Source organism: Uranotaenia lowii, chromosome 1, assembly GCF_029784155.1.
Source record: "Uranotaenia lowii strain MFRU-FL chromosome 1, ASM2978415v1, whole genome shotgun sequence".
Lineage (NCBI taxonomy): Eukaryota > Metazoa > Arthropoda > Insecta > Diptera > Culicidae > Uranotaenia > Uranotaenia lowii.
In genome coordinates, this window is record NC_073691.1 from 37042887 (window position 1) to 37067735 (window position 24849).

Genomic DNA, 24849 nt, shown 5'->3' on the forward strand with positions numbered 1-24849 from the left:
CTGACTGACTGACTGACTGACTGACTGACTGACTGACTGACTGACTGACTGACTGACTGACTGACTGACTGACTGACTGACTGACTGACTGACTGACTGACTGACTGACTGACTGACTGACTGACTGACTGACTGACTGACTGACTGACTGACTGACTGACTGACTGACTGACTGACTGACTGACTGACTGACTGACTGACTGACTGACTGACTGACTGACTGACTGACTGACTGACTGACTGACTGACTGACTGACTGACTGACTGACTGACTGACTGACTGACTGACTGACTGACTGACTGACTGACTGACTGACTGACTGACTGACTGACTGACTGACTGACTGACTGACTGACTGACTGACTGACTGACTGACTGACTGACTGACTGACTGACTGACTGACTGACTGACTGACTGACTGACTGACTGACTGACTGACTGACTGACTGACTGACTGACTGACTGACTGACTGACTGACTGACTGACTGACTGACTGACTGACTGACTGACTGACTGACTGACTGACTGACTGACTGACTGACTGACTGACTGACTGACTGACTGACTGACTGACTGACTGACTGACTGACTGACTGACTGACTGACTGACTGACTGACTGACTGACTGACTGACTGACTGACTGACTGACTGACTGACTGACTGACTGACTGACTGACTGACTGACTGACTGACTGACTGACTGACTGACTGACTGACTGACTGACTGACTGACTGACTGACTGACTGACTGACTGACTGACTGACTGACTGACTGACTGACTGACTGACTGACTGACTGACTGACTGACTGACTGACTGACTGACTGACTGACTGACTGACTGACTGACTGACTGACTGACTGACTGACTGACTGACTGACTGACTGACTGACTGACTGACTGACTGACTGACTGACTGACTGACTGACTGACTGACTGACTGACTGACTGACTGACTGACTGACTGACTGACTGACTGACTGACTGACTGACTGACTGACTGACTGACTGACTGACTGACTGACTGACTGACTGACTGACTGACTGACTGACTGACTGACTGACTGACTGACTGACTGACTGACTGACTGACTGACTGACTGACTGACTGACTGACTGACTGACTGACTGACTGACTGACTGACTGACTGACTGACTGACTGACTGACTGACTGACTGACTGACTGACTGACTGACTGACTGACTGACTGACTGACTGACTGACTGACTGACTGACTGACTGACTGACTGACTGACTGACTGACTGACTGACTGACTGACTGACTGACTGACTGACTGACTGACTGACTGACTGACTGACTGACTGACTGACTGACTGACTGACTGACTGACTGACTGACTGACTGACTGACTGACTGACTGACTGACTGACTGACTGACTGACTGACTGACTGACTGACTGACTGACTGACTGACTGACTGACTGACTGACTGACTGACTGACTGACTGACTGACTGACTGACTGACTGACTGACTGACTGACTGACTGACTGACTGACTGACTGTGTCGCCTGTCGGCCGATAGTTAACCTCATTTTATAACTCGCCCAGGTACTAGAACAAACATTTTTATTTCCTTTTTTGAGCCAAATTTCAAGTATTTTCAATAAAAATTGTAAAAAAATACAGCGAATTTTGTGAAACAATCCTAATATTCATTTTTTTACGAGAATCGCTATATTTTTTTATTCATTCAAAGTACAGTCTTCAAATTTTTTGAAGTGCTAGTTAGATAGTTGAACTAGATTTTGTGAAAATTGCATGAAAAAATCTCAACCCAGACAGAAATTGCATCTGGGCAAAGTTGGAAGCGAGTGCGCTGCTTGACACGATTTCAATCTTTTTTGAACGCAACTGTATGCTGGACAGCTCACGAATGATATCTTTCTGCACCAGTGCAATCACAGAACACAACACTCGTGTAAGTTCGATTAGAATTCAAACGAGTTTCGAGAATCAAACTACGCTCATCTGACCTGGAGCTTTTACAAAAATCAGGAGTTAGAAGAAAAAATTGGCGAATCAAGTCTGGTGGTCATAGTACAAACCAAAGGAATTGTGATATTAAAACAAACAAAAAATTAAATAACATTCAGTCCAATTGAAATAAAATCTTCGTTTTATTTAATTCCATTTACATCTCTCCATCTGCCTACATTAACAACCATTTTCCAGGACAATTTGCATCCTTTTCAACTTTCAATTAATTTCCACCTGCCTTCTCGTTAAAAAAATCACTTTCTTATTTGTTCCAGTTCGACAAAAGAGACACTTTCTTTTTCCAACACTGTTTACTAACTATTTTAAAAATAATCGTCTCCTTGCTATAAATCTCTCTTTCATCCATCACGCAGATCAGAGTTGATCTGTCATATTTTCTCGTATTCAACCGTTTTTTTTTTATTCTTTTTCTTACAAAACTAAAATAGAGATATGAAAATTTAGATAATAGCAGATATAGATGTTGCAGTTTGGGAAACAAGACAGAGCTAATTCAGGGTGAGAAATAGCCTTAGATCGAACTATGTATAGCACTTCTTGGTATCGTTTACTCGTTTGAAACAGATTTGTTTCTTCTGTTTGCTTCATCCCTTCTCCGGAATTTTGGATCACTCACTCATCCTTACTGCTGCCACTTGCCAAGCTTCTTCTCGGAGCAGAACTTGCTGGCCTGTGAATCAGAATAAACATAATAAGTTATTGGTTTAACCTTCAATAAACTAGTCAAACTACTTACATTGCATTTCTGAGCATTTTCTTCGCTGGCGCACCAGTGATTCGGTCCCCAGGTACACTCGTTGGCACCGACCAGGTGCACGGTTTTTTTCTCCGCATGGCCGTCGGCCTTCTCGACTTCCTCATCGAACCGTACGTATCCATTGGGGCTGCTACACAGGCCCATGTTCACGCAAACCTGCTCCCGTTCGACCAAATTCTGCAGCTGCCGCACCATGCTGATGCCGTACACCGAAATCATCTTCTCGCATTTCTCGAAGTACTGCGACGGCACCGTGTTGCAGATCTTTTCCAGATCCTGAACGATATCGTAGTCGACCTCCTTATTACCGAGAATTTCGTCTACGGTCTTGACGGCTCCCTGGCAAACGGCACATTCGATAATTTCCACTAGAAAGGAAGTCAAAAAATAAGAAAATTGTCCAATTTCAATAAGAAACTTGACCAAAAACTTACGGCTGCTCTCCTCAAGCATCTGCTGCTGCTGATCGCACAGAGCCAACCGGGTGCAGATCTCCTTCGGTGGGATGGTGGCCAGAAATTTGATGATGAACTGACCGTAGGTGTCGATCATCTTATCACACTGTTTGGTGATCGTGTTCGGAAGCTTGGAGCAAACCGATCGTACGGCATTTTCGATTTCTTCCTCGGTTTTCTTGTCGGCCAGTTCCGATTCCAGCTTAACCATAACGAATTCGCATAGAGCGCACTGCGGTGGCTGTGGTTTGCCGGCGTTGACAACTTCCGATGGGTCCACCAGTTCCCGATGTGTTGGGGGTTCCAGGGCAACGGCGGGTTCCACGACGTAATCCAGGAGGGCCTCATCGACTTCCACTGTAAAAGGAAAAGTATTTGATGGAGAAAACTTATAAGTATAAACTGAAGATTTTTCAGAAATTATTTCAATTTATTTCCATTTTCATTTGGTTTCGTTCAATTTTGTGTCATAGTTTCGATCCAAAATAGTGAGTCTGAGTTTTAAATCTGAGTTCTGTTTCTGCATCTGAATTCTTAACTTCATTGATCTAACAATTATTCTTAAATGGATTAGAGCACGTGTTTTGCGCTCCGGTACTCACGTTCATCGACTTCCTTGGTCACGCAGAATCCGAGCGAGTGGCAGATTTCCTTCGGCGATAGTTCCTTCATCAACAGATCGACAATCTGATCAGCATGCTCCTCCACATACCGCTCGCACTTGGTTTTGTACTTTTTCAGCCGATCACATGCGTGCTCGAGCGCTTCCTTGATCTGTTCCTTGCTTTTCTTGTTCTTGACACGCTTCTCCACCTCCTTGACCATCTCCTCGCACACCAAACATTCAGGACTGGTAACTGTGGGCTGGTGATCAACCGTGATCTGTCCGTTGACGGTAATGTCGGAAATTTCATTCGTTTCGATGTCGTAATGGGGCTTCTGGCGGTTGTCTCGATCGAATTCCATGTTCAGCAGACTGAGATCTGGACGCTGATCTACGCACAGCTTCAGATACACGCAAACTTCCTGCGGGGTGAAGTCCGAGACCAGCATTTCGATCAGTTCCGCCGAGTAGGTTTCCACAAAATCGTCACATTCCATTTTCATTTTCGAAGACAGATGCGAGCACAGTTTGCTTAAAGCTTGTTTAACGTTTTCCTTGGTGCGTTCATTCTTGATAGTTTCCTGCAGTTGGGATACGGCGAACAAACACAGAGGGCAGGACGGTTTGTCGTTACCTCCGTTGGAATCGATGGTGACGTCGATTTGAGCTGGGGCAAATATTTCGATTTCGTCATTGGATTTCGGGCACATCTTCAGTTCCGGGCAGATTTCGCGAGGGTCCATCGACTGGATCAGAAGAGCGATAACAGCGTCCCCGTACACATCGACGAAAGTGTGGCACTCGCCTTTGATTGCACGTGGCAGTTTATCACAAGTAGTTTCCACGACGTGTTTGATCTCGTCTTCGTTACCTGGCTCGCTGAGAGCTTCCTGAACGAAATGCATAAAGTATTCACACAGGGTACAGAACTTGCCGTTTTCAACGAGTCCCAGCGAAAGGGGAGCTCCCATCAGTCTATCGATTGGCAATTGTGCTTGCTGAATTTCAACGGCGCTGAATTTGGGTTCGTCTTGTCCCAGAAGTTTGCGCGGAGGTTTGTTCTGTTGTTCGTGCATAACGGCCACTTTCACAGGAACCAGTGGCATCACCGGGCCGCCAATCGAAAGCTGACTCAATCCCTTCGGGCAGATTCCAATCATGAAGCAGGCTCCGTTACTATCCAAATTGTGCACCAGGGTGTTGTAGATCTCTTCGTAGTATTGATCGACAAGGTTCAAGCATTCCTGCTTGAAAGATTTGGTCTGTTTGCAGAGACCTTCCAAAACCTGTTTAAACTCCAGCTCGGTTGTGTTGGCAATCAGCAAGTCCTTCAGATGATCAATCAACTGTTCGCACAGTTTACACGGAATATCGTCACCTCCCTCGACTTCATCGCGCAACTTGATCACTCCAACACCTCCCATGGGACGGATCTCGATTTCGTCACTGAAACAAAAAGAATAGAAGGCATTACTAGGGGACTAACAACTTCTTCAGAAGTTACTAAATTTACCTTTCTTCCTCATGTTGATGGAATTGTGCAGAGCAGACGCCGCTCATGTGACATACATTCTTGGCATCCAGTTGCTGGGTCAAGGTGTCGTAGATTTCATTGAAGTAGGAAAGCACAATGCTCGAGCACCCATCCGAGAACGATCCCATTTGACCGCAGAACCGCAGGAAACCCTCCAGCACCTGATCCCGATCGCTGCCATGAAACTTGCTAGCAATCAGTCCAGCAACTCGATTGCATTTGCCGCAGCTGAATCCACCCGACCGGCTTACCTCGCTCGATTCGTCATCGGCATCAGCTCGATCCTTCGGCTTCACGGCCGGCATTTCTTCCAGCATCTTATCAATAGCCGCATTATTGCACAGTCCAGCTACGCTACAGACCACGTTCGGGTTCATCTGCGAAGCAAGAGCTTCCACCAGTTCCGGGATGAAGTCATCGACCAGCTGCCGGCACTCCTTGGCGACCATTTTGATCGGAATCAGGTTGCAGGAACCCTCGAAGACGGCCTTCAGATCCGACTGGGTTTCGTTGCTTTCCAGCTGGTCCCGGGCCTGCTTGACCATGTCCAGACAGATCTGGCACACCTCGTCGTTATCGACCGGGTACTTCTGTTTTTCCCACACCGTCTGGATGCAGTGGGTGACGGCGCCGCAGCTCTTGGCATTTCTGGAAGGAGCGAAAGAGGAAAAAATCTTAATATGTGAATTGCAACTTTGACGAGACTGATAGTGGAAAATTGGATCAAGTTGGTCGCAATCAGTTCGAGAGACTCTCGTTTAAGGTTCAAGGTAAGAACAAAGAATGTTTTGTGCTATTTCATTTGTGATGTTTTTTTTCTAGGGGAGATCATTTTATTCTACCGATCTGACGGACGTTTGATCGATTTATCAGCCTGGATGTCAGTCGTTTAACGAATTGATAAACCAAACAGTATAATTTCAATGAATCAACAAACCAATTTCGTATAAATTTATTCGAGTGTTCGCTAGCTCAAGAATGCAAATTATCGCTAAAATGCTTACTCAAGAACTTGTGAATTAAGAGCATTTAGCGTTAAAGAAAAATGTTCGCAGTTAGTCATGTTTTTGTGTTTCAGAACACCCAATCATCCGATAAATTTGATAGAAAATTTAGCTAGTGCGTCAGCCTAGTTATGAGTGATATTCCAAACAACAGAAAATCATGTAAAATAGTTCCTTTGGAATTTTAATCAGTATAAAATTCTATTTAATACCATTAAGTTCCAAAACACGATTTGATAGAAAGCTATGAAACTCAAGGAAAACCCTAATTCATTGTTTTATTTTTTAATTTTTCATCTAATATATAAAGATGAGTTGGACTATATATGTTTGTTTGTTTGTATGCACCTTATACAAATCCACACCGCTGAACCGATCAGCATAAAATTTGGTACAGAGATGTAGTTGAACCAGGGTAAGGTTTTAGTAATAGTTATGAGCCCCTCCCACCTAAGAAAAGGGACCCTCCCATACAACTTTCGGTTTTAATCACACAAACCAAAAGTCATGGCACCCGTTTTGGCAACCGCTTTTTTTTTCCTTTGGCGGGGTTATTTTCACCATCACCATGGGCCGGGCATTAGAAACGACCGTCCAGGAGTTCACGTGTACTGGAAAGCAAATCAAAGCTTGCTGATCCTTGAAAATTTTAAAGGGGGTATTTTGGCGGGTATTTTAATTCCTTCTTCTGTTCTAATCACGTGGTACTGGTAGGAGATATTTGAATGCAATAATGAGCCTACATTTTGGATTGAAAAATACATCTAGCCTGTTAGAAATATATTGAATAGAATTGTAGTGATTTTCAAAGTGCTCCTTACCCCTGCACCGCAGTGCTTTGAAGGTCTTCATAAATGTACAGTGAACTGAACAGTGAACAGTGAATTGACTTCTTCAGCTGAATGAACCGACTTTCATAAATTCCAGCTTTTATGAACCAACTATTGTCGAATTTTTATAATCTCTCATAGAGAAAGAAAAAAAATAATAAGATTCAGAGTTATAAGTTGAAAGCCTCGATTTCAACGCTTTAATAGCCGTTGGGGAATTTTAACGGGGGATTAGAAAATTGATCGTGTATTATCTCGAAAAACTTTTGGTTCCGTTGGAAACAAGTCCATTACATGAAACTTTTATTAATTAAATCTGAGGCTTTTAGTTTTATGCAGTTCTATTTCTTTGGCCAATTTATAACTTTTGAGTCAATATGTTCAATTCTACCATCCAATTTAGATAAAACTTATAGTAGAACCGTTTAGTACTGCGAATTTTAACAAATAATCTTTAAAATTGATCAGACTTCACAAGCATTAATGGGATGAATGTCCAAGAATAGAAACATTGAAATGTAACTCACATATAAAATTAGTATGGTTACTTCGGTTCAGAGGTGGTTTGTTTTCAAAAACTTCAAAAAACTGAATGTGGAACTTTCACATTTAAGACCAAGTACTCATAAAACATTGTGAAATGAAAACGAGAAAAAAGCACACAAATAGTTTAAAACATGCAATGTGAGTCTTCAACATGGTTTAACCAGATTCGGATGTTTGTTTAGAAATTTCAAAGTAGATAAAGGTCTAATATACCATTGTACAGGGAGATCATCCGTCTTGAAAAGTGGAATGAGATTTTAATTAGAGGCAGGATGGGAAAGATATCAAAACAATTTGATCATTTGAAGATAACAAATAAAAGTCCAAATCTTTTCAAGCTTCCTAAAAAATGGTGGATGAAAAAAATGTTTATCGTGATGAATAAGCTTTCAAGGGAAATTATTTTGTATGTCTTTTAATTTAAAGCTCATACCTTTAAGTTTTTCTATAATATGAAAACGATAAACACAGTGAATAATCTCAATAAAAAACTGAACAATGGCCAAAGATGCGCAAAATTGCTTATAATGATATAGTTTAATATAAAAATTCTAAAAGTCAAACGATTCATTTTGATTAATGTTTTATGTGAACCCGAGCATAGCCGGGTAAAATCAGCTAGTATTATATATTGCTCTTTATTCGGTTTTTTTTCTGTGTATCTTTCTCTTTGTTTTTTTTTCTGTTGGTTCTGTTTTTATGTTTTGTTTGTTTATTATTACTTCTTTCTTTTTTTATTTTTCTTTTTTTTCGTCAATTTTTGTATTTTTGTGATCTTACTCATTTTACTGGTTGTGCTAAACGTAAAAACTTATGCTACACAAATAACACACGACGTATTACAGGACACGACACTTAACGTTTTTACTAACGGAAAAAGGAATTAAATTTACCTTTTTTTTGTCGACCGGGTCGGACATCGTCCTGTAGATGGGCAACATCGAGCCCGAAACCGGTCGACAAAAATAAGGTAAATTTAATTCCTTTTTCCGTTAGTAAAAACGTTAATTTCGTGTCCTGTAATACGTCGTGTGTTATTTGTGTTTTGTGATCTTATTTTATTTATGTAGTTTTTTGGTAGTTTGGTTATATAGAGTTGTTGTTTTAATTTTGTAATTTTTTTTGTCTTTTGTAGTTGTTTTTGAGGTTTTTTGAGAATTTTAGAAAAAAAACTATGTTGGTTTCTTTCTTTTCAATGTTTTGTTATGGTATTTTTATGTATTTTTGTGAATTCAGTTTATTAGCTATGTTTTCATTGTTTTTATCTATGTATTTTTTGGGTTTGTTGATGATGTTGTCATTTTTTTAGTTTGAATTGTTAATTTAATATTAATTTTTTTTATCTTTTCAATTATTGTTAATTTTATCATTTGTTGTTTTTATATTTTGGTTGATTTTTAGAATAATTTTCTGTTAATTTTTTGGATTTTTGGTTTATTTTTTAATTCAGTTGTTTAACTGCGTTTTTTTTAATTTTTCATTTCATTTCTTTTTTAGGTATGAGCCGTTTCAAATAAAGAAATTACAAAAAAAAACATTTCTTCATTAATACATGTAACATAAGATCACTGATCTTTCAAATCGGTATAGTTTAGGATAGTTTAGGATACAATATAAAGTCGAAAAATTTAAATGACTAATTCTGAAGTTTCCATGCCATATTTTTAACCTTGATTATTATCGTTGATTTCTGTTGAGTAAAGTCAGTAAGTTCTCGTTGAATCTGTTTTGAGAGAAATTTAATTTAAATTGCATTGGAAGTTGGTTGCAGTTTTTGGTACCTTTTGTAATGAAAGAATTACTGTAGTATGATGTGGAATGAGAAAACGAGAAAAACGTACACTACGCAGGAGGGTCAACAATGAATATAAATATGTTGGTTTTTTACTGCTTATGATTTATTTATAAAATAAGTTTATAAAAATTGGAATAACTGCAACCCAGTAGATTTATTTTGAAGATAAGATTTCTAGGTGTTATTTATGTTTTATATTCTGTTGTTTTAATTTAATTTCATTTAATTTTTTTCATTTTCCAAGCGGTTGAAATAAACAAATTTAAAGAATAATAATTTGTTATGTTTTTTTTTGTATTTCTATTGAATTACGTTTTTTTTGTTGCTGTTGTATTTTAATTGATTGATGGTATTTTAATTATTTGTTCTTTTTTAATATATGTTTTCATTTTTTTTTTTGCTTTTTTTTGTTTCATAAATTTATAGTTGTTTTTTTTTGGTCCGTTGATTTTTGTCTGTTTTAATGTTTTAATGTTTTAAGTTGTAATTTTTCTTTTTAATTTCATGTTGTTTTTTTTATTTATATTTCTATTTTCTATATATAAATTTTTTTTTTATAATTTTTTAATTTTTTAAAACTTTTTTATTTTTCATAATTTTTTTATTTTTTATATTTTTTATATTTTTTTATTTTTTATAATTTATTAATTTTTTATAATTTTTTATATTTTTTTTATATGCATTTTAAATTTTTTTTATTTTTTATAATTTTTTTTATTTTTTAAATTTTTTTTTGTTTTTCAAATCTTTTTTTTGTTTTTTTTTAATATTTTTTTTGTTTTTTTTTATTTTTTTTTGTTTTTTTTTAAATTTTTTTTTGTTTTTTTTTTAATTTTTTTTGTTTATTTTTAATTTTTTTTTTTAAATTTTTGTTTGTTTTTTTTTAATTTAATTTTTTTTTAATTTATTTTTTTTATTTATTTTTTTTATTTTTTTTTTGTTTTTTTTTTAATTTTATTTTTTTGTTGTTTTTTTATTTTTTTTGTTTTTTTTATTTTTATTTTTAATTTTTTTTTGTTTTTTTTTATTTTTATTTTTAATTATGTGTGTAATTTTTTTGTTTTTTTTTATTATTATTTTTTTGTTTTTTTTTTATTTTAATTTTTTATTTTTTTATTTGTTTTTTTTTTGTTTTTTTTTGTTTTTTTTTATTTTTTTTTTTTTGTTTTTTTTTATTTTTTTTTGTTTGTTTTATTTTTTTTTTGTTTTCAATTTAATTTTTTTTTTGTTTTTAATTTTATTTTTTTTTTGTTTTTAATTTTATTTGTTTTGTTTTTAATTTTATTTTTTTTTTGTTTTTAATTTTATTTTTTTTTTTGTTTTTAATTTAATTTTTTTTGTTTTTAATTTTATTTTTTTTTTTGTTTTTAATTTTATTTTTTTTTTTTGTTTTTAATTTTATTTTTTTTTTTGTTTTTAATTTTATTTTTTTTTGTTTTTAATTTTATTTTTTTTTGTTTTTAATTTTTTTTTTTTAATTTTATTTATTTTTTTGTTTTAAATATTATTTTTCTTTGTTTTTAATTTTTTTTTGTTTTTAATTTTTTTTTGTTTTTAATTTTTTTTTGTTTTTAATTTTTTTTTCGTTTTTAATTTTTTTTTTGTTTTTAATTTTTTTTTGTTTTTTTTTGTTTTTAATTTTTTTTTTGTTTTTAATTTTTTTTGTTTTTAATTTTTTTTTGTTTTTAATTTTTTTTTGTTTTTAATTTTTTTTGTTATTAATTTCATTTCTTTTGTTGTTTTTTTCTATTTTTATTGTTTTTGTAATGTTTGTTGTTTTTTTTATTTCTGTTTATTTTTTATTTTTGTTTTTTTTTATTTTTGTTTTTTTTTATTTTTGTTTATTTATTTATTTTTTGTTGTTTTTTTATTTTGGTGTTTTTTTTTATTTTTGTTTTTTTTTTTAATTAATGTTGTTTTTTTTTTAAATTTGTGTTGTTTTTATTTAAATTGGTGTTGGTTTTTATTTAAATTGGTGTTGTTTTTTTTTTTTTTTAAATTGGTCTTCTTTTTTTTAATTAGTGTTTCTCTTTTTATTTTTATAGTTTTTTTTTTGTTGGTTAAAAAACCAAAACAAATTGTTTCTTGAATTTTTTCTATCTATTTTGTCCAAATTGTTTTTTGTTTTTCTTTTTTTGTTGTTTTATTTTTGATGTTGTTTTATTTTTGATGTTGTTTCATTTTGTTTGATATTTATTTTTTTGTTTTTGGTTTTCTTTATTTTTTGTTGATTTTAAATTTTTTATTCTTTTTTTTAATATTTTTTGTACTTCATATTTAAATTTTTTTTAAATTCTTTTATTTGTTGTTGTTTTGTGTTTTTTCTCGTTTTTTCTTATTTTTTATTTTCATTTTTTTGAATGTTTTTTTTATAATTAATTGTTGTTATGTTTTTAATATGTTGTTATTTTATTTGTTGTTGTTTTTTTTTATAATTCTTTATTTGAAACGGCTCATACAATTTATTTGTTGTTGTTTTTTTATTAATTTTTAAAGTTTTTTTTCTAATTGTTGGTTTTTTGTGGCTTTTAAAAAACTTATTGTTGTTTTTGTTTGTGTGTTTTTGTGATTTAATGTGTATTTTTTTTTTGTGTTTTATTTTATTAATGGTGTTTTTTTTTAATTTTTGTGTTGTGTTTTGTATTCTTTTCATGTTTTTTTAAATTTTTTTTGTAATGTTTTTTATTTCTGTGTTTTTTGTTTGTTTTTTTATTGTTGTTTGTTTTTCTTCATTGTGGAGTTCGCGTTTGGTCTTCGTCGGGTACGGTCGACTTTTTTTTCGCTCTTGCTATCGTGTTTCGCGGAGTGCTCGAGTTTAGCATTGTGGTGACCTGATAAAAGAGTTCAATTGGATATTACGCATCATATGTCCGAGTGAAATCGAAGAAACAATTTTTAAATTGTTCGAAAAATGTTGAAAACAAGTTCTTCGATAATGATTCCGCGGGTGTAAATTGTGATAAGAATCGAAATTCAAGGAAGGAAAAATCAATCTATTGAAGTGCAATTTAAATTGAAAAAAAATGGTTGGGCTGGGAGTGAAATAATTAAAGTTGAAATTGGATGTAGAGACGAAAGAATTGGTGCAATAAATTATTTTAATATTTGTAATGAGTGAAGTGAAATATTATAGGAAGAAAAAAATCAGAATGACGCCTTCGCTCGCTGCCGTTCAACATTCCGACGTGTTTCAACATGTCGAGACAGGGAGACCACAAGCAAAGGCTGTAATTTGGTGAGCACGTTCCAAATCATTATTCTTTCCTTGTTTTCTCTCTTCTTCTCACAACAAAAATCAAACTCGCGTGTGTCAAAAAATCAGCTTGCTTTGATCCCATTCACGGTGGCGGATGTTAACAAAATGAAAAAGTTTTTTTTTTGCAAACAGGCCCTCTTTCGAGTTTTCTCTGACAAAGCTGTGATGTTAAAAATAATAACAAATACCCATAATTCTTTGATTTTTCTCTAGTTTTGGTTGCATACAAAATTGAATTATTGTTCGTGGAGCACATCTATCAGATTTAGGTTTTTTTTTTTTTTTCGTCAGATTTAAGCTTTTTTCTCAGATTTAAGCTTTTAATCTCCTATGCTATCAAATCAAAAAAGCTGAAACCTGGGGAAAAAAATTAAAAACGAGATTCACCAACACTTAGTCAAAAGATGATACATAGACAAATCCTAATGGAATTCATACCGTCGCGTCGATGAAAAAATTGAATTTTGACTGTATACATATATTTCTCATTGACATTTTCATAGGTTTTTTTTTAAACACCACTTTTTTCGCACAGCTGAACAACGTGACACTTGATTTTCCATAATTTTGTGACCTTTTATTAATCTGATAATTCTAGTAGATGCCAACCGAATTGTTTAAATATGTATACAGGAAACATAACGCACAACTAATGATATTATGTATTGCGCGCAATACACGTTGTTTTAATCATTGTTATTAAATTTTATAATAAATAATTGTTTTTAGAATTTTGCTTTTGATGTTTTTAGTATGTCATAATGTGTATGTATTCCTTTTGGCGCTGAAATCTTTTAGAATGGAAAAATTCTAAAGATTTTGGTGCTGTATTAATAATTTCTCTGCTCTTTCAAATCTTTTCAAAAGCGGGCAATGGCGCTATAACCATGGTCGATGACCTGAGACGAAGGTACAGGGATCCAGAACTAAACAGTGTATAATGATTAAAGAAATTTCTTTAATTATTGTATTGTTAAATTTTGGACTCCATGTAGAAAAACCTCATTTCCATCCCCTGAAGGAAGAATTGCAAGGCCCAACACCAAGGAGCATAGAAATATCTTAGCATCTATGCTCCCAACGAATAAATATAAAATTAACATGGGAACGTATGGTACTGTTGTCCACGTTTCTTCCTCCCCTGGTTCCAGTCGTCTCTGCGTCCAATACTGCACAGTGGGCCCGGCCTTGATAAGATGAATAGTAAATGTATTTTTACTATTCACCGGGATGCTGACAAGATCTGGCTGTGTACGTATCATAAGCATAAGCAAGCATGTTGTTTGTTTTTCTTCATTGTGGTTTGTTTTTCTTTATTGTTGTTTGTTTTTCTTTATTGTTTTCGTTTTTCTTTATTGTTGTTTGTTTTTCTTTATTGTTGATTGTTTTTCTTTATTGTTGTTTGTTTTTCTTTATTGTTGTTTGTTTTTCTTTATTGTTGTTTGTTTTTCTTTATTGTTGTTTGTTTCTTTTTATTGTGCTTTACTACATTATCTTTTTTGTTAATATGGTTTGTGTTGTCTTTTTCATATTTTTCTTATTTTGTGTAATTAGTGTTGTTTTTGGTTGTTATTTTTTGTTTGTTGTTTATTTTTGTTATATTTTTCATGTTTTTTTTTGTCTGTTTACTTCGGTTGTATATTTTTTAATATCTTTGGTTGTTTGGTTTGGTTGTCTTTTTTAAGTTCTGATGATCCAGTAATACTCTGAAAAAATATTTAAAACTTCTTTATAAGGAATGGCTGTCAAATCCTCAAAAGTTTCTGATATTTTAAGGTCGTTAACGCCAAACTTAAAAATACGAAGACTCAATCAAATTGTCCAAATTCTTGTTCTACTCCTTGTGCTACACCTTTTCCTTGTCCTGTATGGTCCTAGTCCTTTTTTTTGTTTTTCAAGGCTTTATGTTAGTCCTAGTATAACTCCTTGACTTTTTCGTAGTCATTGTCTTATCACTTGTCCTAGCCCTTCTAAAATTATTTATGTTAGTCGTTGTCCTAGTTCTTATAATAGTCCTTTTTATAGTCCATGTGCTATCCGTTGCCTTAGGCCTTGTTCTAGTCTTTGAAACCCTTCAACGTTGAAGTTGCTTAAACTTCCAACCAAATGTCCACACAATTATGACTAGGCTGCTAAGTGCTAACGATATACAAATTTCATCGAGCGAATCGATCGTTCGGAATCAATTTCGCATAGGAAATGCAACAAAACAAATAAAAAAAACTCCTTTTTGTTCCCATCCACTTGCTGCTGCAATACTGCTGAGTTGAAGTGTAACTTCTATAGCATGATCTCGTATTTCTCCTCGCAAATCCGCATTCCGCAAAAAAAAGTTCCGCAGTTGCAAATGGTAAAACGAAACCAACAAATCTGTACACAAGTAACTGAGAGCTTCTGAAAACAAATTCCATGATTAGGATGGTACGATTTTTTTCTTTCTAAAATTTGTAATTAGGTACACCATATCGAATGTTATTCCAGAAGTATCTGGGAACTAATAATTCATTGAATACCGATAATTAGTACAGCAATAATGAACCAACTTGTTCTCCAATACCCCAGCCAGATGAAATCTGCGTGTAACAACATGTGTTCTTGATTTTTAAACGGTAGGTCAGTAAATCCGATCGGAACCGGGCTGATGCTGGTAGACCCGCATTGAATTGCAGTTACGACGAAATCTGTAGCACAGTTTGAAAGTATGACGGCAATGCAAAAAATAATCGGTGTCTGGGAAAAAGCGAGGGGAGAAAAAGTGAACGTGCCTGATAGCCGTCCGTCTATAATTTCTTGTGCGCAGTTTTAGCCAAGTGACAATATGCTCATCACTGGCTGACTGATTGTATAAACACGCAGATGCATATACCCACAACTGGAATGTCGGACGGTTACAATTTTAATATGGTTGCAACTCGTCGATGTAATAATGAGGCTAGCTAGCGTTCTTCGTAATGCACTTTCCTGGTGGTGCTTGGCTTACGTGTTAGAAGTAGAAGAAGCCGGGAGAAAACACAAAATCGATTGATCCCTATTATTCACCCGTGAAACAGTGTCGCGGAAAGCTTTGCAGATATTTTTGCTGATAAATGGAATACAACATATTACAGGATTAAAGTCACCCATGGAGATTAGCTAAAGGGGCATTAAAGCCTCATTTTGGCTTTAGTTGGTGCTAAATTTAGCTCTTAAATCCTGATCTTATTACACAAGGGACGAGGGAAGCGTAAGAAAGTGCTGTAATGCTCAGTAAGGAACGTCACAAGGCGTTAGGAAAATAAAGAATGACGCAATCCGGAGCTGTCAGTCGACATATGGTTATGCTTTTAAAAATCAATACTTTAAAAACAATTGCTACAACTGAGAGAGAAGAGATACTTTTGTTTCAAGAAAGCATTCACAGCATAAACGATGTAGTTACAAAACTACAAAGGATTCCAAACCAGCACAGAAGCCATTTCTGAGCTGAGAATACCGATCAAGGATGTTCGACGAAAAACATTGCTGCTCTTTGAATCCGAAGGTAGTGGACTTGGATTTTTTTCTTAAACAATGTCTAAGTGTCTTAGTAGATGTTGGTTTTTTTTTAAAGCGATCAACAGTTACGAACTTTGCAGAGTTCGTCTCGCGAATTTCACAATGGATACCACAGGGATCACAAATCGATGTCGTATATACCGACATGTCGAAAGATTTTAACGTGATGTACAGGCATTCTCTCCTGTCAGTTATGTGTAAAAATGTGACCAACGGCATTCGTCTTCAGTGGCAACGTTCGTACCTGACAGTAACGGTCCAATTTGTGAAGATATAGAATGCAAAATGCTGTGTATTCTCGGTCAACAGCTGCGTACCGCAAGGGAGTCACTTGGGACCCCTTCTTTTCGCTACTGTTTCGAACGAGTTTCCCAGTGTGCTGCATGACGTGTTCGTTCTGATATACACGGATGACCTGAAAATGTTACTTCCTTTCCGGCACCTTAGAAATTGCTTGACTCTACAAAATGCGCTTTACATATTTTAAGAGTGTTGTGGCAATTTCAGATTGAAATTCAATGCCTCTAGAGGAAGGTTGACTTCCTTTTCTCGGAAAGTGAGTAACAGAAGTAGAATTTAGTACCTCGGAATACGTTGAACTAGTCGTATCCGAAATTAATTCTTTGTACGGTATAGTGAGTAGGATTTGTAACGAGTTAGGGAATCATTGTACTGTTGTCTCAATTTATGTTGGGCTTATCGGAACCACTGTTGAATACGCCAGTAAAGTATGGCAGCTGTATTATGACCTTTATAAAAACAGAAGAGAAGGGGTTAATCGTTGGAAACCGCACTACTCAGATACTCCCCGAAGGTGGAGCATCCTACGGACGAAAGCGGCGTACCCACTGCATCCGCTACGCAGAAGATGTAGCTTTAACTTTGAAGCTTCAAACCGTGGGGTCGAAAGCACTCTACTCGCCAGCGAGCCCCATTGTCGTATCCCCGCAGTTTCTCCCGTAAGAAGCGACACTACTCAGATACTTCCCGGCGACGGGGTATTCTACACCCGTGCGCGGCGCACCCATTACCTATACTACGCAGAACATATTGCCCTATCTTTGAAGCTTCGATCAAGGGACCAGATGCACACTACTCGGATGCTCCCCGGCGATGGAGTCATCCTAAACCAGTGATGGTAAATTTCGCCTGTCACGCTTGACCCGACTAGTTTTATTTCATCAAACGACTGGCACTGTTCTCAATTGACGGAGCCTCACTACTCGCATGACGGATGAAGCACGACAACAATCAACATTTCTCCATCATCGACTGGCGAAGCTCCTACACATGGTCAAAATTTCTCCTGAGAGTGACTGGTGGATCTCTTCACACTTCGATCGGCTGCTGACGGCAGGTACAACTAATTGAACGACTTGCTGGCAGAGAGCAACAATAGCAATAAAAAACTGAAAAAGAGCTTGCTGGCAGGAGTAACAACAATAATAAATGCGTTTCTTTTTCGTCTTCGGTCGTCTTCGGTTTGCTGGCAGGAGTAACGATAATAATAAATGCGTTTCGTTTTTCGTCTTCAGTTCGGTGGACGACTCGTTCGAATGCGATTGGTGAATGCTGACTATGAATTTTTTTTAGCTTCAAACGACTGGGGGTTGAATGACTGGCAAATGAAGTGACTGGTCGTTAAGGAACAGTCAATTGAGTTTGACGGACCAAGAGGCTTCACAGTCACAGCTTCACGCCTCATGACGATGACTTTTGCCAAGCCTGTCCTAAACCGTTCGCGGACTGCCGTTTACTCCAGCTCCTCTGCAGGACAGTCATGGTCCGGGTGAACCCATCGCTGACCGCATGCCAAGTGCTGGAATCCGTGCACATCCTCTGCACCACGTTGTCGACAGTCGCGTCAGGCCCACATAGGGATAGTATGTTGGAACGTACCGCCGCAAAACCTCGGACAGACAAACAACACGTGTTCGGGTGTCTTCTTTTCATCACCGTAAGCTGGGCAATATGGCGATGGCACATTTCCAAACCGGTAGTGGTACTTCTTGGAGCATCCATGACCAGTCAGGAATTGCGTCATATGGAAGTCCACTTCACCTTGTCCTTTTCCGATTTACCTCCCGATGTGCGGGATCAAAGGGTGGAGTCCACCTTCCTCTCGCTGAGCTGCCCCACAGCTGCTGCCAGTTGGACATCGAGTCTTCTAACAAAACCTAGATGGGCATGATGCCCGCCAGTACGCAGGCGGCTTCGGACGAGATGGTCCGATACCCACTGATAATCTGCGGGTTCATCAGCCGCTGAACACCGCTAAGTCTCTACAGGTTACACTGTCTTCCCAGGACCAGCCACCAGGCCGCCGCTTCGTACCACAAGATTGACGCAAGGTCACGCTTGACAGTATCTTCTTTTTGCTACTTCGGATTGCCGAGGAGTTCGACTGTCGTCGATCATCACCCCTAAGTACTTGATTGGGCGTTTTGACACGATATCACACGGTCATGGCACCTGTTTGGGGTGAGATCAGGTTGATGATCAGCACCATCTCGGTTTTTTGGTGGGCTAGACGCAGACACTTGGAGTGCATCCAGTTTTCCACTGCCTGCATAGCTACTGTGGCATGTAGCTGTACCTCTGGTGTCGAGAAGCCTTTCGCCAAGAGGACTACATCATCCGCAAATTCTACGAGTTCAGCTCCCAGGATTTGCGACGCTAGACCTGACCTATCCTCCCAGTGTTTGTCTATGTCCGTCGTTTGCCAATAAAGGGGCGCTTATACTCGACTTACCCGTATAAGAGCACAGGCCTAATGCTTTACCCTACGACTTGGCACACTCACTCAAACCACTAGTCCGGCGTCGAAAGCCACTTCTCTCCAAAGGTAATGCTCGTGAAATGCCCTTTTAGCTTCCTCCACTGCGGAGAAGGTTTGAATCTTACCCCAGAGTTTTGATCGTAAAGAAAGACACTATTCGGATACTGCCCGGGGAGGTGTAACTGTCCTATCCACGTATGTACCTACGTCATCCACTACTCTGGAGACCTTTACTTAGCTCTGGAGTTTCGACAGTGCGAACGAACGCACTCAAGGTCATCAACTGAATGTCCTTGTAACTCAGCACGAGGATTTCTACGGACTAAGACTGGTAGAGAAACTTTCGGTTACAGTAACCATAAAGGCCAATCTGGGTCCTGGAAAAAGGTTGCAGTTTGTAGAGGCGGACCCAGAAACTCGTGGCGGCGAAGCCTAGCCGCTGAAATCCGAACTGTCGACGAGAATCTTGACTGGGACCAGGTAAAGACGCTGGCTCCGGATCGTCAACAGTGGAGGTCTTTTACCACGACCCTATTCACCGGAGGATTGGCGCCGGAACATTAAGTAAGTAAGAAGAAAATAAGTCAGTCGAAAAGCGTAGTTTTAGGGTAAGCTTTTCGTTCAAATGACCTTGGCCTATGAAAAAAGCCAGTTTATTTTTAATATCCTAAACTTAAAAAAAACTACATATCAATTCACATCAAAATTGCAAGCTGCTACTAAAATTGATTAGAATTTGACTAAAACGTTATAATATGATAAACATATTTAGTTCCAAAAGCTCTGTATTATGCAGATGAATCATAGCCCAAGTAAAATCTAGACAATGGTCTATCTTTTTCCTCATACCGATCATAAAATGAGTTCTCGCTGTAGAAGTCTAGAACAGTCTGTTGTTTGAAAACGTGAGTTGTTAAATGTACATCTGTTTTTTTTATTTTTGGCAAAGATCGTTAAAATGACCGATTGCCTGTAATCACGTTTTACCAACGATGTTGTACCATTAAAACATCTCAGTCGATTAGTGGTGGAGTTTTATCCTACCATCAACCAACTAGCTCATCTCAATAAAATTTTACTGGATGTTATCAGAGAAGGTCGATTTGCATTCTAATCTGATTGCAGGCTGACAAATGTCTTTGTCTTAGTTTTTGGTAAACTAATTCAAAATTAAACAGTTCCTTCTACCCAGGGAAGTAAATCTACAGCCTTGCAAAAAAGAACAAAATTAGCACTCGCATAAAGGAGGACTGACCCAGATCGATTGCCATTTCTCCAACCGTTTACGTTTAATCTTATCAGCAGCGGGTACAGCTCGGTTCGCCTTACAGTGACGGAGACCCGCCGCGGCTCAATTGGCAAATTTATGAAAACAAAGAAAAACAGCTGAACAAGCTTTCTGCCAACCATCATCCACAGAATTCGCATCAAGAACGAAATTATTTCTGTATTTGTGTATGACATTTGATGGACAACTGACTGACTGGTCAGGTTTGTGGTCGGTTTTCTGGTTTTGTTTTTATTTCACAAGTGATAACGAGTGTGACTCGTTCGTTGTTGTTGAGTTGAATCCCCTGGAAGGAATCGCATTGGTTGGTACTTGGTACCTTATGATTGTTTATGATTTGTCAAACGTTGATCAATGACAGACGTTTGGGGTGGCAATCACCTTCCCTTTCTTAGGCTCTTATTCAGTAAAGTTTACAAAAAAAAGAAAAACTTTGAAACCAAATTTCTACAAAATTCAGTTGTATTTCTTCAAACTACATACCTTTCAGAAATGATCTGATTTTAAGTCATACCTGTGAGCAGTAATAACTGACATTAGTATTGCAAACATTCAGCCTTTAAAGAAAAAAGTACAGTAAACAGGAAACGAATGACTGTGAACAAACAATTATAGCACTGATTGTGTGATAGTTGCAATAGCAATCAATAATCAATTCGCACAAAAATCTACAACTGAGCTAGTGCACTTACATTACTACTCTTACTAGAGGTATTCGAAGTTATGTTAGTTCCAATGAAATTTAAAAAAAACATTGAAAGTTTTGGCAAGGCAAAAAACCACATAAATTATACGAATGAGTCTGAAAATTTGTTTAAAATTGTTAGTAAACCTTTATATTTCTACATTGAACATAAATTTATGAAGATTGTTTGTTTGTTTGAATTCAATCGCCTGCATAGAGGCTGAAATTGGCTTAGAAGCTCATTTTGAGTGGTTTGGAATAGTGAAAAATGTTTTCCAAATTGAAGGACTCCTTTTGAAGGGTATCGGCCAAACAAACAGTTCACCGTTTTTTTTGCAAATTTTTAGTCAAAATTAATGGAATCAGTGGAAAAAAAAATTGGAACCAATCAGTGTTGAAAAGTGGTCAGTTGATTTCCGTGGTGGTGGTCTAGACCACCACTTTTTGGATAAAACAGTTAATAGCTAGAGAAATATGAAAATAAAAGTAAACATAAAAAACGAGTTTGGCTCCTTAAAGCCTCAAGTTATGATCCGTATCAAATAAAAAAATACAAAAAAACATACCAACATTTGACAAATTGATTAAAATCAGATGTTTTCTAGAAAACAAATGTCACTCTCGAAGAACAGGTAGACGATTGCGAAATTCTTGACAACCATCCTAAACTCCAATAAACATTGAGAATAAATCCGGCAAACTTGACGGAGGTAATCAGGCACGATCCGTCACGTTCTTCCGATACGATGCGCTCAAGTCCGCGAGTCCAGAGAATTTGCACTGATTCGTCCATATTACGACGACAGGAAAGAATGCTAATTTACGTTTCGTTTTATTTTCCCACCTGAAGAGGACGCGAGCTCGCATGTGATTGCGCGAATAACGCGATCTGCGAATTCGGAATGTTAATGAATGCTGCTACTATTTTTGAAGGTTGGCGAATCCAAGTCAGCCACAGTATGGACATTTGGATTGATTTGTAAACAGGTCGAAATCAGTGAAGAAATTTCTAGATTGATTCATCCTGTTGGCAGGATCAATTCGATTGACATTCCCTTGCAGGATAAGGATGTCACTGTTCTTCTTAGCGATAAGGAGATTGACACGGACTAGTTAGACTAGTGGAAGATGTTTTAGCCTTCTCATGTAATTGTCATAGGAACTAAGTGCGATTCTTGAACATACTACGTACATAGGTTCATCTGACTGAGGTACTCTTTTTTTAAACCTTCTTACTAATGTCTCTTAAAACTTCCTTAACGGAAACATTGCCCTATTCTGTTCCCATTCTTACAGCTAGTAGACTCACCTCAAATTGGAACACCAGTAAGTGGGTCCCCAGGTGCATTCCTTAGCTCCAACAAGCCGCCGTCCGCCGGATTGTGTCTCAACCGGTGAGCTCCAAACTGAAGCCGTCGCTGTAAAGAAAGGAATGAAAAAAAAAACAAAATTAATAAAACCGAAAAACCAAAAAAACCACAGCACCATCAAACGCTAAGCGCCTCTTTACAAAACGGTTATGGCAGTCGCATTTTTTTTTCGAAGTTGCAATGTTCCTATCATCGAGCCGCGCCAGGTGATAGAAACATTTGCCGAAAGAGAAAGGAATCGGTGTCATCGTTTCTCACATTTATTATCATTTTTTATTTTCAAAAGAGGAAATTGTTTCAAACTTATTCATCTCCATCTTATTCAATCTTCAAACTAACTGCCTGGTGTTAATAGGAAGTTATCAACTTCAGTTGATAAAACAAAATAAAAATCTCGGTCAAAGACCAGAACTCCACAAATAACTTAGAAAGAAGCAAAAAAAAAAACAAGCGGCCGGCCACCATTCGGAACTGGCCTAAAACAGCTGCGTTAACCTGTTGTTGCTGTTGTTCGCGCCTCTAATAGGCGTTCGATGACGATTTCATAATGAGTCAGTCAAGGAGGAGGAAAAAAACATTAATCGGAATCGGAGTCGTTTTGCTATCGACTACCGACGGGCTGTTTGCTGTTCATTCATTTCATAACAACACGGCTTAGCGGCTGAACTGAATGAGTGGTTCTATTGAGAGAGTTGACTGAAGGTGCCTAGTATAGCACTACTAGTAGTAGTTGCAATTTTCCGTACTAGCTCAAACCTAGTTCTACGAGAGCGTATCGCATACCCATGCCTACCAGTAGAACAATCTTATTGTGTTCTCTCTAATGCTCTGGTGCATTTTCTTGAAACGATCAACTAAAGTTATGTATAGCTACTTACTTGATGATTATTCAAGGGTAAATGGACCTTTTCTACCGAGAGCATAACTTTTTTCAATGAGTTCAGTGTAAAGTTGCTTATAACATAATTTGTCGCTTCCCTTTCCATTGGGCTCATTGTTTGGATATGAACTACCTAGTTAAATTGAAGAGAATACAAAATCTCTTAAATAGATAATTTGTAAAATAATTGGATTTCAGAAATTCAATTCCCATATTTAATAAAAAAAATCAAAAGAAAAGTTAATCGATGCCGCCTTGAGTGTAAAATTGAACGCTCTTTCGCTTGATGCCCTCTATCAAACTCTTTATAGTGTCATCCGGTACCAGTTTCTTAGTTTATTTTTCCATTATCTTAACATGTCCTTCTCGTTTTTGACTGTCTTCTTGCTCTTCCGAAGTTCCCGCTTCATTATTGCCTAGTACTGCTCCATCAGGCGCCGTTCCGAACAGTTTGGCGGGTTCATGTCTTTTGGAAAAAAATGGACAGAATTGGCCTCATATAACTCCAAGCCACTTGGTGCCAAATCTGGACAAAATAGCGGAGCTTCGGTGTGCTGCTGCAAGAACGGCAAAAGACGCTTCTGGAGGCACTCAAATTTGTAGATCTCGCCATATACTGTGCTCTTTGTCACGAAAGGCTCACCCCTCAGTCCGCAAAAGCAGAAACGGGATATTTGGAGGCGAACTTCGACATTTTCTTCTTCTTAAATTTGTTGTCCTTTGCTTTAAATTGGCTTTTACATACGTTTCGTCGTTCAATCACACAGCAGCATCTTCTCGGAGAGCTTCCGTGCCCCAGTTTTAGCCGTCGATTGTTGCCGCTCATCGCGATTATGGAAGCTCTGTACCTTGTATTCTTCTTAACATTCTGGACGTAGCTCTGCGACATGCCGATCTTTATAGCCACGGCTTGAGACGTTGGGAATTGTTTGAATCATCCGCTTCACCTTTCCCTCCGTCTTTTTGTTCTCCGGTCCCGGTTTTCTTCCAGCTACTTTGCCGTTGTCCAACGTCAACTGCTCCTGGAACCGCTTCAACAATCTGGAGACGGTTGAATGGTGAATGTTCAACATTTTTTCCAACTACCGGTACGACAGGTCAGGAAATTCCAGGTGTTTTGAATTTTTTTTTCTCCCGACTCTCGTTGGTTCACCTCCATTTTCGTTGAATCGAAAAATACGACTTCGAGTTTGACAGCATGTAAACAATACACATCAATGAGAAAGTGTGCGAAATTTGGTTGATTTTAACCCAATGGTAAACAAATTTTGCCCTGTTGAATGTGTCGCAATAATTTCGTGTTCGCCTTTTAAAGAGGGACTCAGGATGGTTTGAAGGAGGGTCTTTATTCTAAAAAGTGTGGTTTGTGACTAAAGTAAAGCGAGAAGTTATCACTAACAACTAGCGGTTGTTTATAATCTTGATAGCTTCGATTTCGCCCCTTTCAATCCGTTATTCCTAGCATGGATCGCAGTTCTTGAAAACGGGTTGCTTCCAAAGCTTTG

The 24849-nt window shown here is 37.2% G+C and overlaps 1 protein-coding gene across 1 annotated transcript in view; it reads right to left on the reverse strand.

The window, feature by feature from the left end:
- Positions 1 to 2117: 2117 nt before the first annotated feature.
- Positions 2118 to 24849, reverse strand: part of LOC129751295 (uncharacterized) — a 31631-nt gene continuing 8899 nt past the window's right edge. Inside the window, exons 2-7 of the mRNA XM_055746757.1 lie at positions 22404 to 22512; positions 5357 to 6025; positions 3842 to 5289; positions 3219 to 3596; positions 2764 to 3152; positions 2118 to 2697 (exon numbers count right to left, since the gene is read on the reverse strand). Coding sequence (XP_055602732.1) covers positions 2650 to 2697; positions 2764 to 3152; positions 3219 to 3596; positions 3842 to 5289; positions 5357 to 6025; positions 22404 to 22512 — 3041 coding nt within the window. The 3' untranslated portion in view covers positions 2118 to 2649. The remainder of the gene's footprint in view (positions 2698 to 2763; positions 3153 to 3218; positions 3597 to 3841; positions 5290 to 5356; positions 6026 to 22403; positions 22513 to 24849) is intronic.